Source organism: Mobula birostris, chromosome 9 (genome assembly GCF_030028105.1).
Source record: "Mobula birostris isolate sMobBir1 chromosome 9, sMobBir1.hap1, whole genome shotgun sequence".
In the NCBI taxonomy this organism is placed as follows: Eukaryota; Metazoa; Chordata; class Chondrichthyes; order Myliobatiformes; family Myliobatidae; genus Mobula; species Mobula birostris.
The window spans coordinates 37,590,819-37,606,931 of record NC_092378.1 but is presented as its reverse complement, the minus strand read 5'-3'; the positions used below and the strand labels follow the sequence as shown (position 1 = coordinate 37,606,931).

General features: G+C 39.9%; 1 protein-coding gene across 4 annotated transcripts in view; it reads right to left on the bottom strand.

Moving 5' to 3' along the window:
* Window positions 1–751: 751 nt before the first annotated feature.
* The window catches only part of LOC140203361 (protein shisa-like-1), a 200,179-nt gene continuing 184,817 nt past the window's right edge, over window positions 752–16,113 (bottom strand). The window contains exons 5-6 of one of the 4 annotated variants that reach the window (XR_011887346.1): window positions 12,653–15,769; window positions 752–949 (exon numbers count right to left, since the gene is read on the bottom strand). Coding sequence is in view for 2 of the 4 variants with exons in the window: in XM_072269407.1 (XP_072125508.1) it covers window position 949 (1 nt within the window). In the remaining 2 variants the exon portion in view is untranslated. Of the gene's footprint in view, window positions 950–1,336; window positions 1,517–11,712; window positions 15,770–16,113 lie in introns of those variants that run through there. The other 3 variants (XR_011887347.1, XM_072269407.1, XM_072269406.1) reach the window with 3 other exon arrangements.

Here is a 16,113-nt window from a genome sequence, read left to right as displayed (position 1 = left end):
TAATGCGTGAGGTATGAGTAAACATTTAGTGGCTTGATGTCACGATATTTAAGGTTCTTTCTTACTCTTACATGAATGTTCTAACCTTCATTTTAGGTGATCAAAATGTTAAAATGCCAGCGAAAAATTGTGTTTTGTACCTTCTGGTTTGTCATCTGAAAGAATTTTTCAGTAGGTACAGTATAGCAGCTCAGTCAATAAATGTGACTACTGTTACTGCATAACAATGAACCTATAACCATAACCATGAGAGATAGAAGTGGAATTAGGCCATTCTGCCCATCAACCTCTTGTACTGATGCCTATCTCCATCTACTACAGTAAAAGTTTTCAAGTGCTTAAATTTTTCCTGATCTTTCACTGCAGAATGTTTTTCAGAAAACCTGGTCAGCTTAAAGAGAACATAGGAACCATTGGAGTGTCGGAATTGGGGCTGCAGTAAGTGTATAGGGAAAGCAGTCATTGGGGCCCTGGTGACTGGATGGTTGTGGGGCAGATAACTTGGTAAGCCAATTGCCAAATCATTGGGATTTCTGAACAGTGCTGATAGTGGCCTACACTAGACAACTTTTTTTTTCAAAAGTGTTGATTTCTCAGGACTTTTTTTTGTTTATGATTGACCACTTGAAGCCGAACACAAATAAGATTTCAGAGTATAACGCAGGCATTTGGAGAAACAGGAAATTAACTTTTATTGAATATAATACATTTATTTCCATAACAGTGTTGATACTTTGCAATAGTTCAACTAAGTTAAAAATGTTTTGCTGACGGTTTTTGTTTGTACTCAGCATCTGATGCGGCTTGCTTAAGTGCCCAACAATAATTAGCCAGCATTGATAGATTCCAGTTGCTCCAATACTGCTCCTCCATGACTGCAATGCTGTATCCTGGTGTAACCTTTCACAATGCTCATCACTGACGGTGCCAAGATTTGCAGGGAAGAAGTCTAAATGGGAATGAAGAAAATTAATCTTTAGTGACATGTTGCACTTCATGGGTTTGCATGCCTGAAGCATGTTGTCAACCAGCTGCACGTAGTCTGGTGCTCTGTAGTTGCCAAAAAAATTTTCAACAATATCCTTGAATGCCTTCCATGTGATTTTCTGCAGTCCCCCTAGAGGTTCTTTGAGTTGTTTGTCATTAATGACCTGTTTGATTTGTGCACCAAGGAAAATGCCTTCCTTGATCTCGGTGTCAGTTGTTCTGACTTGAATTATGAATTGAAATGACAAATATAGGCAATTAAATAAAAAGTGCATGGGAGGTAAATTTCGCAGTAATTTTCATGATCAGCAGCACAAAATTCATAAGATACACCCAAATGTATTCTGGAAAGCAAAATCTTTGTTGTCCATAGTTAGTGGAGTTCATATTGAGGTAAGTGCACAGAATAGTGACTATTAGATTTGTTCAGGCAGTGTTCTTTAAGGCCAGTGTAAATGCTGGACTTTTGTTGCTGACCACCACAAAGTACAGGTTGCTATGTTGAAAATCCCCAAGACTGAGAGGCAACCTGCAATGAGAATTTGAAGAAATTAACACTAACCTTTGTTCATCACCCGTTAGCCTTTAGAAGACGATAATTAAACCTTTTATCAATGACCAGCTATTTTATTTTTTCTTTGTGTGTATACATAAATGAATACTTCTAAAAAGGCTTAGCTTTCTTATAAACAGCTGAATTTTGACAAGTTTAACAAGACCTTAGGCTCAGCTGTTAAAATTCCACAGTTGTGAGTGGTTAGACTGCAGTTCTGAGATTAGTAAATTGGGGTCATGGGGTCAAACTTGAGTAAGGCTCCTCTCCTGTTACTGTCAGTGCAACATCACCTTTAATACATTTTGAAATCCTGCTGTCTTCGCCTATTGCTCCATTGTCACACTGAGGACTCTTTTTGCTTTGAGAAGCATCTAGATTTGAGATCTTTTCCAGTAAAGATGAGGCTGTAGCATGGAAGCATGTACAGAGCAGCAGTCTCATTTGAGAATGGCAGGGCAAATATCAATGTCTGGTTGAAATTGGATTCCTGAAAATAATAATAGCCATATTCTCTCTTTTTTTACTGTTTGATGCTTAACAGTTTTTTCCACCTTCACTGTTACTTAAGGTAACTAAAGTTTAAGAAGGGAAAGGAAATCTTGCTGGGAAAGAAAAACTAGCTAGTTAGTGGCCATGGCCAACTTGTTTCCTGTAACAATTAGATTTATATAACACCACCATCCACTGAAGTGGAGAGCAAAAGAGCATGTCCTCTTAAAACAGCCAGCGTCCAGAAAGTATTTCTTCCAAGTCTGCTATACGATAATCAACGTATCAGTATGTGGTTAAGAGTTTCCCCTGGTCCATTGACTTTTAAATGCAATGTAAATGTTTCCCATCAATTTGCTGCACCATCGTGAATTAATCTATTCTTTGTTGTTTGAAGTAAGAATCCTGGAGTTTTGTTTGGTGCTGAACAGTAAAACTAATAATTTATCACATTGTACGTTTAACTAGATCTTCGAAGCAATGCAGTAAGGGGTGCGTTCCTTTGGTTACAGATAAGAAACATCTTCATTGTCAATGAGGGAAGACTGAGCTTTTTCTACATACAACTTAAGGTAAATTCACTATTTGAATGTGTTGGTACAACACTAGGGACTTAAAATTCATGGTGTTCTATGCTTAGAACAGGAAGAGGTGACGTCACACAGGTCCGCACTGAAGACTTAAAAAGCAGTGTTTTGCAAAAGTTTGTGGAGTTTGAACTACGGCCAATCAGTGCACAGGAGTGTGAGAAGAAGAGGCGACTTCGCACAGGTTCAGGAATGGATATTGAGAAAAGCAGTGCCTTGCGGCAGTTTCTGGAACTTGAACTGCAGCCAATCACTGAAGGGGAGCATGAGACTTCACACAGGTCCGCGATTGACGATGAAAAAAGCAGTGCTTTTTGGCAGTTTTCGGAATTTGAATGGCAGCCAATCAGTGAATGGGATTCATTAGCAAGGGTGAATAAATATGAGGCAGAAGTAAGTGGAGCAGCCATTGTTGGAGTGGGCCAGAGTCAGAGTGGGGAGGCTTTGGTTCTGGCTCGTCAGGTTTCGCCAAGGCAAGTATCTGATAAGTTTCTTCTTCTTCTTCTTTATTCTTCATTCCTTGCCTTTTACGGCACAGTTAGAGCAGTGCTAGTAACTCCAGGGGCAGTGTTATGTTTTATGTGCATGAAGTGGGAATTCTGGAAGACCTATAGCCTCCCGGATAACCCCATCTGCACCAGGTGCACCGAGCTGCAGCTCCTCAGAGAACCTGTTAAGGAACTGGAGCTGTAGCTTGATGACAGTCAGTTCATATCTATCTATCAGTCAACAATAGATAGGAGCTACAGGGAGGTAGTCACCCCTATATTGCAGGAGGCAGGTAACCAGATGACTGTTTGGAGTAAGAAGGGAAATGGGAAGCCAATACAGAGTACCCCTGTGGCTGTTCCTCTCAATAATAATTATACCATTTTCTGATATCATTGAGGGGGATGACCAACTGGGGGGAGTCACAGTGACCAGGTCTCTGGCACTGAGTTTGCTGCTATGGTTCAGAAGAGAAGAGAGGTGAAGAGGATTGCAGTGGTAATAGGAGATTCCATAGTTAGAAGAATAGACATGAGATTCTGTGGATGAGACAGAGACATCGGGATGGTATGTTGCCTCTTGGGTGCCAGGGTCAGGAATGTCTCCAATCATGTCTACGACATCCTAAAGGGGGAAGGTGAGCAGCCAGAAGTCTTCATACATACTGGCACCAATGACATAAAGAGGAAAGGCAGGGATGTCCTGAAAAGAGATTTTAGGGAGCCAGGTAGAAAGCAGGACCTCCAGGTAGTAATCTCTGGGTTACTGCCTGTGCTATGTGCCAGTGAAGGTGAGAATCGGAGCATGGGGGAGATAAATACATGGCTAAGGAACTGGTGCAGGGGCAGGGATTCAGATTTCTGGATCACTGCGATCTCTTCAACCTGTACAAAAGAGAAAGAATACACCTTAATCTGAGGGGATCCAATATCCTCGTGGGCAGCTTTGCTAGAACTGTTCAGGAGGGTTTAAACTAATTTGGCAGGGGGGTGGGAACCAGGGTGATAGAGTTGAGGATGGTGCAGTTGGCCTACAAACAGAGGCAGTGTGTCGTGAGACTGCTAGCAAGGAGAGGCTAATAATAGGGCAAAATTGCAGTCAGCAGGATGAGTTGCAGTGTAAAAAGGGGGGACAAAATTGAAAAGGGAGATGAGGGTGTTAGCTTTCATAAGTCAAGGGATAGAGTTTAAGAGTCACGAGGTAATGATGCGGTTCTATGAAACTCTGGTTAGGCCACACTTGGAGTACTGTGTCCGGTTCTGGTCACCTCACTATAGGAAGGATGTGGAAGCATTGGAAAGGGTACAGAGGAAATTTACCAGGATGCTGCCTAGTTTAGAGAGTATGCATTATGATCAGAGATTAAGGGAGCTAGGGCTTTACTCTTTGGAGAGAAGGAGGATGAGAGGAGACATGATAGAGGTGTACAATATATTAAGAGGAATAGATAGAGTGGATAGCCAGCGCCTCTTCCCCAGGGCACCACTGCTCAGTATAAGAGGACATGGCTTTAAGGTAAGGGTTGGGAAGTTCAAGGGGGATATTAGAGGAAGGTTTTTTACTCAGAGAGTGGTTGGTGCGTGGAATGCACTGCCTGAGTCAGTGGTGGAGGCAGATACACTAGTTGAAGAGACTACTAGACAGGTATATGGAGGGATTTAAGGTGGGGGCTAATATGGGAGGCAGGGTTTGAGGGTCGGCACAACATTGTGGGCCGAAGAGCCTGTAATGTGCTGTACTATTCTATGTCCTAAAACAGGACTGAGTCATGGCTGGAAGGAGATTATAGCTGGGAGCGTACACCAAAGGAAACACATCATATTGAAAGAACAGGCAGGTAAGCAGAGGGATCAGCAAGGCTCAGTTGGTAAAAAATGGAATTAAATCATTAGAAAGAGGTGACATAAGATCGAAAGCTAAGAAACTGCTAGGGTAAAAAGACCATGATGAGAGTTATATACAGGCCTCTGAACAGTAGAAAAGATGCGGGCTGCAAATTCCAACAGGAGATAGAAGTGGCCTGTCAAAAGCGCAAAGTTATGGGGGATTTAAATATGCAGGTAGATTGGGAAAATCAGACGGGGAATTTGTAGAATGTTTATGAGTTGGCTTTTAGAGCAGCTCTTCTGCCTCAAATGTAAAATTAGTACACAGGTGTCATGTAATATAATGACAGAAAGGGGAAAATATTCCCAGGTAGTGTTATTATGATCACTAGATTACTGTGATATATAAATAATGTGACTAAAAGGTTTTTTTCGATCATGACAATGAAACATTACCTGTTACAAAATTTTAAATATCAATGTACAATTGATGTTGTAGATAGTATCTAGTGAATTATAAACACTTTTACACATTATTTGAAGTAGTATTGGATAGATTGTAAGAACGTAGAGTTATTATTTATATTGCACAGATTTTTTTTTTACCGATCAGCTTCCTCAAGAACTGATACTTTGTTGAGGACTGTGTTTGTGTTCTAAGGAGCCCAATCTCTGGAGGCAGATTTAAATCTGCAAGTGGTAATTAATTAATTTCAGGTTTGCTAGTCTTTGGATTGATGGATTCGGGCCATAGAGTGCAGGTGTTCAGGAATTTCAGTGCAGTGGGGAGGAATGAATTGAAATTGTAAAGGATGTATAAAGAATGCAACGAGGCCATAAACAGAAAATAATTCAGGAAAAATACTAAAAATAAAAACTTGGTTCCTTTAACAATTTACAGAAATGAATGAAAATTGGTTGAACCATATAATATCTTGTCACTTTAATAGATTTGCTCAATTAATGCATTTATTTAAGCAGTCTATTTGCACAGATTGTTGGTGTACAATGTTTCTGTCTCCCACTAAAACTGTGAGTTTAACAAAGGCAAACACATCACACAGAGATAAATAATCTAATTCAAGACATTTGTGTCATGGCACAGAAATGTCTTATGATGTTACACTTCATGATATTTGCATACATCAGATACAATATAACATAACTGTACTATCTCAGATCAGTACTATCTAATAGAACCCAGTTCTTACGCCTAACACTGTACCATTACTGAGTATTTGTACATTCATGGTCGACGTGACCACAATACTTAGTGAAAGCCACACAGTGTTGCCCAAAGCATGGTGTTGTATATCTGCTTAAAGCTCAGAGACTACTTCACAAACACTGAGCATGACAAGGCAGGTGTGACCCATTGTCAACCTATTTCTCAATTGTTCCCACTCAAAAGGCTGCACAAAGTTAATTTCCAGAGTCATCACAGAAGATGCAGGGTCAGGTGGCTAATTTACAGTATATTCATTAATTGCTTCCTTGCCCATCTCTCTATCTTATGAAAAACTATTATTGAACTGTTCATTTAGTGTTGAGAATATTAATTGATCTAATTCTGTCCATTAGTTTCTTTGATGATGATGATAACAGCGATATTGGCATCAGGATTAGCAATAGAAAGAAAAATGAGGAACATCGAGAACTGAGAGGGATAGGTAGCATCAGAACTTGTACAGAATCGAATTGACTCAGCCTTAGAGAATAGAAGGCAGCCTAGGAAAGCTTTAGAGAGCTTCATATATAAATGCACAAAAAACAGCAAATGATATTGGTGAAACTGGGTTGTAAGTAGCCACAGGAAACATTGTTATGATAATGGTGAAGGGCAAAAGATGGGACTACATGCCCCTGGTTAAACATCATCTGCAGCTACACTGGAAGTTCTACGTGGAGGTTCTGCCAATTAGCTTTGTAATGGAGGCATTTCAGAATTCTCATGGCATTGGAAATCCCAAACTTCAGCCCAGCTGATTCCTGAGGATTTGCCCAGTTTCTAGGTATCTTTCCACCTGGCGTCCAGTGGAGGTGCAGATCCTCTTTCACACACTGGAGAACCTATCCATTGCATCTATATCAGTTTAGACCTAGCTGACAGCAAATCTATTTGTTAGAATAGCAATAAATACATAATTCATTTTAATTGCTTTTAGTATTTTTAACATTTTTTTTCTTTTAAAGAATGAGGAATTTTTAACATTTTAAGGAGTGGATGTTAGGCAATGTCAGATATATACACAGTCTCTGACTCTTTTGATTGTGAGTAACCAAGGAGAGCCTTCAGAGCAATTAGCAGCAAGGATCTTGTTCATTTGTTTCCTTGATAGTTGCACTGGAGAAGTACTGCATTATGCTAGGTCTTGCAGAGTAACTTCCAGCTGGCTTAGCAGTGAGACGGTGCACAGTAATCTGCTTCTGGTAAGTATGGTTAACCAGTGAATGTGGGTGCCTAACCATGCTATTTATTCTCTCATGCCGACTTGGCCGTTTAGTGAGATTATGTTTGGTACAGTTTCCTGCCTCATTACCCTGATCCCATTGTTGATTTAAATTTATTTCAGATTTGCATATATTGAAAGACAGCCTCCACAGTTTTCTCATTCTAGGAAATACATAAACTTATAATCCTTTGGAGAGAAGAAATTCTTCTTCTCATTCACAAATGGGTGCCTCCTTCTTTTGAAGCAGTGCCCTCTGCTGCTAACCTTTGGAAATGACCTTTTGGACTGAGCACAGATTCTTCTGAATTTAGAAGACTGAAAGATGATCTCATTGAAATACATAGTTCTGAAAAGACTTGGCAGTGCAACTGGAATTGTCATTCTCCCTAGTGGGGTCATGTTCTCAAAATAAAATATTAGCCATTTAGGACAGTGATGAAAAAAAATTCCTTCACCCCGGGGATAGTGAATCTTTGTAATTCTCTATGCAAGATTGCTGTGAAATCATGGCAACTCAGCTCAGTATATCCAAAATAGAATCAATAGACTTTTAGATATTAAGAGAATTAGGGGATATGGGATTAATGCTGGAGAGTAGTATTGAAATAAATATCAGCCATGATCTTATTTCCTCTAAAAAGACGACAGTCTTGTCTTGGTTTGGAGGCTTACGGATCAATGACCTGGAGGACTATTTTGGCAGGAGTCACGGTTTATGCTTTGGCTCTCAGTAGGATCAGCCATGCCAAACAAGTCAAAGGGTAGAGGTCAGACTAAGAACGGTCCACCAGTCCTCCAGATTCGGGGGTTCAGCTAGGGCTAACAACCCTGATTGATCATACAAAACCATTATGGAAATAGCAATTGGAGAATCCCTCGCTGTCTGTGTGCAACAACATTCCTGAGTCTCCACTTGGGACCTGCATGGCTGACAGTAGTGAAAACTGAGGGAAAGCTACTGATATGCTGAAGGAAGCCTTGAACATTGGCAAGACCAAGACCAAAACTGGTTTCTGGATTGTACAACTATGTGCAACATTGGTAAGCTAGCACAAAAAACATATACTGGGCATCAGTAAAAGCAGATGGACAGGGTCTGGCAGACTAAAGGCAGCAACTGGTATAACAGATTTATACTCAGGAAGGGAAAATGGTCAACATCGTGATGGTGTAGTTGTCATTTTGAAGAAAGGCTTTGAGAAGTGCTTGCAACACCCACAAAATGCTGGAGGAACTCAGCAGGCCAGGCAGCATCTCTGGAAAAGAGTAGAGTTGACATTTCAGGCTGAGATCCTTCTGCAGGACTTGGATTTCCTGGTTGATGACCGGATTTCCAGCATCTGAAGTTTTTCTCTTGTTTGAGAAGTGCTTGCTAGAGTGGAAACCAATCAACAGCAGACTGATCAGAGTCAGGCTGAAAGGGAAGCAAGTGAACATGACTGTGATCCAGGGCTATGCTCCAACTAATGATAGTAACTCTGATCACCACACCATGACATAATCATCATCATGGGAGATTTAAATGCCTAAGTGGGAAATCACTTGGGTCATGAGCACGCATAGATGTGGAAAGATGAATAACAATGGTGAAAGACTGGTGGAATTCTGTGCCATGTGTTGTGTATTTAATATTTAAGTTATATTTTAGTGTCCTTGTATATATATATATTGTTCGATTATGTATTCCTGTTTGTTTAAATAATTATGGTTATATGTAAAGATATGTTAATTGCGTATGTCATCACACTACCACACACAGCTCACTTAAGTTAAAGATGAAGTTACACCCGTATTTCAGACTCACTACATCTTCATTTGAATTAGTTTAATGTTTTGAAGTTACAAAACATCACTCCATGAATAATCTGGTCATACGAGGGACCCTCTTTCCACACGATTAAATCCACAAACTGACATGGTGCTCAACCAATGTACAAGACAAGAAGCACATTGACCATTTCATCAATGGCATGTGGAGATGATCCTTGTAGGATATAAAGTTGAAGAGAGGAACAAATACCACCTTATTGTAGCAGTGCCGAAGTTCAAACTGAGAAGCACTGGGACCAGAACGCATGTACAAAGACATCTTGATGTTAAGACGCTTAAGGAACCAGTGTGAGATCTGCCTTCACCATTCAGCTTAACACCATACTTCAGGCCTTGCAAGACCTTGATGAGGATGTGTCAGTAAGACAAAATTGATAAAATGTGGAAACAAATTGTCTCAGCCTTCAAGGAGAACAGCAAGGCTTGTCTAGGGTACAGAGCTGGAAAGAAGAACAAAGAATGGATACAGTAGGAAATATGGACAGCTTTAGAAGAAAGATGGAAGATTAAGAAGAAAGTGACGGATCCAAAGTCAAAATGACTTAAGGTGAAACTACAACTAGCATACACTGAAGCTAACAAGAAAGTGAAGACACTTGCAAGAAAGGATAACAGAGTCCACAGGGAAGACCTCACAGTGCAGGCTGAAGAAGCAGCCAATCAAGGTGACCAGGGAAATATATGCAGGATTTTAAAATTGGTATGTGGAAAGTTCTAGTCCAGATCCAGTGGTCCCTTAGGAGATAAGAATGGTCTGCTTTTGACAACGGAGAAAGAGCAAGAAGTACGATGGACAGAGTATTTTGGAGAATTACTGAATAGACCACCAACAGAAGAACTTGACAAACAAGAGGCAGCAGAGAAATTTGTCATCAACACAGATCCATCAAAGAAAGAAAGGTTGCTGTGATTAAATCACATAAAGAATAGCAAAACTCCACGACATGACAATTTGAACTCTGAACTGTTCGAGGCTGAACCAAAGCCATCCTGTGACCACTGTTTACTATAATCTGGGAATGGGGACAAGTACCCAGGAACAGGACAAAAGGCGTTGTTGCTAGGATCCCCAAGAAAGGAGCGCTAAGTGATTGCAACAACTGATGTGTCATTACACTTTTGTCAATGCCCAGCAAGATTCTCGCCAAAGTCATTGTCCAACAGTTTAAAGGTGCTGTTGCTGTGTACTTGAGGAAGGAGCAAACTGGCTTCAGGAAGAACGGATGCTGTGGTAACATCATTAAGCAGTGCACAGAGTGACAGAAACAACTGCATGTAAATGTTATGGATACTGAAAAGGCTTTTGATAGCATCCACAAGGAGAGCCTCTGGTGAATTCTCAAATCATGCAGGATCCCTTCCAAAATGGTCCAGCTCATTCAGAGTTTCTGAGCGAACTTCACCCGCGCAGCTGGGGACGGCAACTTGAGCTTTGACATTGACGATATCATTTAACTTGGAATTTGACTGAGTTATAAGGCAAATAATGAAAGTTAAGCAGAGGGGCATTCAGATGGACTCTATTCTCTACTTTGGAAGACCTTGATTTTGTGGATGACCTTGCATTGTTATCACATATATACAAGCACATGAAAGTGCTGGTATTCTGCCCCTGTGTACCTCTAGTGGACAGGTTGGACTCAGAGTCAGCCAGAGAAAGACTGAGACCATGACCCCCAATGTAGCGTCTCCTCCTCCCGTCAAGGCATACAGCACTGGCAGATTCACCTACCTGCATGGCATCATTCGGCAGGATGGTGGGACTATGGATGACATCCAGAGGAGACTTAGCAAAGCTAGATATATCTTCAGAGCAATGAGCAACATGTGGGGATCAATCAAGTACGGCGTCGACACAAAGGTGAAGCTGTACCTGAGCTGTGTTCTGTCCACACTCTTGTACAGGTCAGAATGCTGGCTGATGACAGAGAGCGGTCTTCCCAAGCTTTTGTCATTTCAGACTTCTGGAAGATCCTCTGTATCTTCTGGCCATAAGAGATCTCCAATCACGTCCTACTCCTTCAGTGTCATCAAGAGGGCATGGCCACAATCATCCTGAGGAAGCATTGGAGGCAGAGTGGCCACGTGATGAGGAGAGATGCCAACTTCATCATCAAGACAGCACTTCACTGGCTCCCTGAAGGGAAGAAGAAATGCAGGCATCCAAAGGCAATGGCGCCATATTGTAGAGGCTGAAATGAGGACCCAGAACCACACCTAGGGCACAATAGAGAGGATAGCCATGGACAGACGGAGATGGAGGAACTTCATTGCTGCCCTAAACACCGGCAGGCATAATGGTTGGTAAGTAAGTAATGTTCTTCTTTAAAGGTAGAGCAGGAGAAACTGGCTTGGTGAGAGATGAATGGCTCAGTTCTTTAGTGCTTCTCTTTCTTTTTTTAAAAAATTTTTAATTCAATTTTCAAATTTAATTACATAGAATAATATCTGTCCTCCCCCCTCCCCTTAATCCTTCCCCCCCATAAAATACCTCTTGAAATGATAGCCAAAACTGCTTTACCATAGGCTGGTATTTGTTAAGCCACCAGTTAGATTGGAGTTTAAAGATAATCAAATTTGAAGGGAAATTACAATGAGATACAAGAACTACAGAGTACAGACAATGAAGGATGACAACTATTTTAATACCTCAATATTACTATGTGGAGGGCAAAGAGATTGGAATCAAATCCTGGTAGCAAAAATACAGTTGCGAAAAAAGAATTTACAGAGGAGATGGTATTAGTAGAGTCCCGATATAGTCATGTAGAGAGGAAGGATGATCACATTAACCCACCATGCCTGAAATGAAAATAGATATGGCCATAGCAGAAAAGGATTTAGGATGCCCGTTTGGAGGAGTTGGCAATGGTGTGTGACAAATGCTGTGCTGATCATACAAATGTGAAACAGACTAAATATAGAAAGATCACAGAGGATATAAAGAATGGAATAATTGGAGAGGGGAGCGAATGTGCACAGAATGACAGCTAACATAAAAGGGATCCTTACAGTCTTCTACAAGCATATTAATAGTAAATTATGAGGTGTCAGTTTGGGACCAAAATATTGGATCAATGCATGAAAAAAGAGGGCATGACGGAGACGCAATATAAATACTTTGCATCTGCTAGCATTATAACAGAGAGAAATATTTCCACACTGAGCAGTCTAAGAATTGATGGAGAGGAAGTACTGTAGAGGCTGGCTTGTTGTATTGGGAGGCTTGGATGACAGATCCGGATGGGAGGCATCTGAGGAGGTAGGAGTAGAAATTGCACAGATATTGGCTATTATCTTTCAATCTTGCATAGATATGGAAAATTGAAAGACATGGCCAATACCCGTGCAAGTATTTTTTTCTTCTTCATTGAAAAAGCATTAAAAACCAAACAACCAACAGTGAGCCAAGAAGTAAAACTTTAACACAATTACCTGTGACTTAGATATGTGGCTCAGCTCAAATAAAGACTTGTTGAAGGCAAAGCATGTATAACCACATTGGATGAATTCTGGTGAGGTAAAAACAAGATGGGATTAATGTAGGATGAGTAAATGAATGGTTGATGGTTGGTGTGGATTTGGTGGGGTGATGGGCCAGTGTCTGTACAATAGACAGCCTTGGTTGCAGAGCCGTTGATGTTATGCGTGCAGAGTTCCAAAAGAAAGTTGACTGAATGCTGCATAAAAAGCAAAATTAAAGTCCGTGATATACAAAACAACATGAATGTGGTTTTGGCTTTGACGATATCAGCATTCCTCAATTCCTAGGAGCACAGCTTTAATCAATACATTGTAAAAACTTGGATTTGGGTGTATAGAGCACAACTTAAAAATGTGTTGATAGTACAAAATTGGTAGTTTTAGAAAATAGGATACTGACAGACTTTATGTTAAAATAATTCATGCGGTACAATGAGCAGATGATAGTTAACACAGAAATGTGGAAGTGGTATGTTCTGGTAGGAAGAAAGTGGAGGCTCAACCTAATAAACATGGCACAATTCTAAAACAACAAGCAACAACAGAATGCAAATGCTCTAATATCTGAAAGGTTAAGAAAGCAGTTTAAATAGCTTATGTAATCCTGGATTTTGTTAATAGAGAGTACATGTTGAAACCCTCAAAACATTAGGACAGTCATAACTAGAGCACTGTGGGCATTACATCTTAGGAAGGATGTGAAGGTTTTAGAATGGGCACAAGATTGTACTGGGAGAGAAGAGTGAAAACACAGGAGGACATAGAGGTATTCACCTAAGAAGAGATTTGATTAGGTTGTTAAAGGTGCAGACACAGTACGTTGATGGAGTGGTCAAAGACCAGAAGGCACAGATTTAAAATGACTGACAAAAGAGACAAAGGAGTAAACTCTTATCGTATGGAACAGCCCATGTTAAAGAATGGTGGAAGCGAATTAAGTCATGCCTTTTGAAAAGTAATTGGATAAATCCTTGAGGGAAAAAGTACTGAGCTCCAGGGAAAGAGACATGGAAAAGGATTAACTGCACTTGCCTTAGGCTCGATAAGCAGAATAATCTTCACCAGTGCTGTAATGATTCTATAATTCTAAAATAATTGCTTCCGAACTTTTACAAGTTGTATTACCAAGGCAATCTCCAAATATCATCAGTTGTGCCTGGAACCCTTCACTTGACAACTAAAATATGCTGCGCCCTCAAGTTACAGGCCAGCAGAGAGCAAAGAGGATGTTAGTTTTGAATACCTCAATACAATTTTTGACTTCTGGATCATCACTATACATTCTATTCCTTTTTTCTCTCCACTCTTTTCAAATTTAAGGGTTCTTTGGTTATGGAGGTTGTTCACTTCTCCGCTGCTACTTTGTCTGTTTTTGTTTGTATCAACAATCTGATTTTTACACCAAAAAATAAACATTTGAATACGGTCCATTCCACTTCCACGTGAGTCAAAAACACACCTTCATCATTGATGAACAACATGATGCGCCAGAATAAAAATGTTTTTTTTTTTGTCATTTGCTACTTTCAAAAACATTCTTATTTTTCTATGCCAATAATCCTCTTTCTACTTCCGTCCAATAGATCGGACAAAGTCAGGATAGTCTCATTTTATCTTGGATTCATATTGAATTTTCTGTTGATGACATATATTCTTCACTTTCTGCTCAGTGTCTGGAATTCGGTGCACCTGTTAACCATACTATCATCTTATCAAGATATATCTTCTTCGGACCTTTTTCTCCAACTAGTTAACTGGCAATCAAGCGGTGAAAGTCATCAGATATATTCAAGAGATTCTAAGTATTGGAAGCCTCTGGATTTCCTCTGTTGCTTTCCAGTCAGTAACTCAAGTTCAAGTTACCTCTACAGCAACCTCTAGCAACATGATAGTCTGACATGAACTACTGCTTCCACTTGGAATGAAATGATGAAAAAAGAAAACAAAAACATGAATCATTTTGAGATAATTAATGAGAATTTTGGCAGAATTTCAATAAAGTGTCTGTAGGTATTTTGAAGGCAAGACCGTTTGTGGGTAAAGAGCGAGTCTAGTTATTGTGAGAGGCAAGACTCTCATGGCAGAAGTTATTAGGGTTGTGAATTGGGAGATCAGGGCAACAGAGTTCTGGAGATGGCTGAAAAATGCAGAATATCAAAGAAATATCAAGGCAATAAACAATGAATTGCAGGCAATGAATTCCCATGTTTTTGCTTTTCCACTTCAATAGACCCAATCAATTGTATGATGGGCTATGGTCAATACAATTCCATAAACCAGAAGATTTCATATTTAATTTAAAGTTTTTTTCCCCATTTCCATATAATATAACATTATTCTGGACTTATATTATTGCACAATCACTGTTTCTTGTGCCTTATATCATTGCCTGGTTCTAGTCAGAAATTCTCTGCAGTTGATTTGATGGGAAATATAACTGAAGATGAAGTTCCAAATGGACTTTCTTTTAAAATTGCGTGTTATAGATGACTGAGAGATATTTGGAAATATATTCTAAGGCTTGCATATTTGTATGGTATCACCCAGAGTGAGCATGAAGCAGGAAGTGTTGCATACATACGAACAGGAGAAAATCTGCAGATGCTGGAAATCCAAGTGTGTGTTACACACGAATGTGTTTACAATCTTGGTTATTTTTCCATGCAATTACAAAAAACAATGTGCAGGAGATTATGAGACAGCTCAGGATTTAGAAATGTAACTCTGCACGGCCTTGAGGAACATTAATGCGCAGGTAATGCTGAATACTCTGGACTCCACATGTTAATATTGTGTTTGTTCTACATAAAGACTATTGCTTACAAGTCACATTCAGTTTGAGTAAACACATTTCCCAACGTTGGACTTGGCTACGAGACACTTGATTGATCACATGAGCTACAAGTTCAGTCCACTGGGAATATCTGTATAGTCAGGACCATGATCAAGCACCATAGCCTGTGTCAGCTATTTCACTCTGTAGGTGTGTCAACTGAGATGATCCTCTTGCTGTGTTTTAATGGTTGCCTCTTCCTTGTCTTTTCTCTGTATCCAGGCACTATTCTGCATCTGCAAAACACAAGTTGACTCCTCAGGAAAAGATTAAAGGAAGACTATACCTAGACCAAGCTAATGTTATACTGCTTCTGTAGAACAATTATGACCACCAATGTCATATGATATGGCATGTGATGATAATGGTGATATTTATTCTGGGCTTAGTTAAACAGGACATTTTCTTATAGTATGTACAGGTAATCTGCTGTGATAATATCTCTGCAACTTGGCTTGGATACTCTGAAACTTGGTATTAATTTGTTCAATTTACAATGTTCTCCATGGTGAATTACCTTCTGCAATGAATGATATTGAAAGCACAACTTTGTGACCTCAGCACAGAAATATTTGAAAAG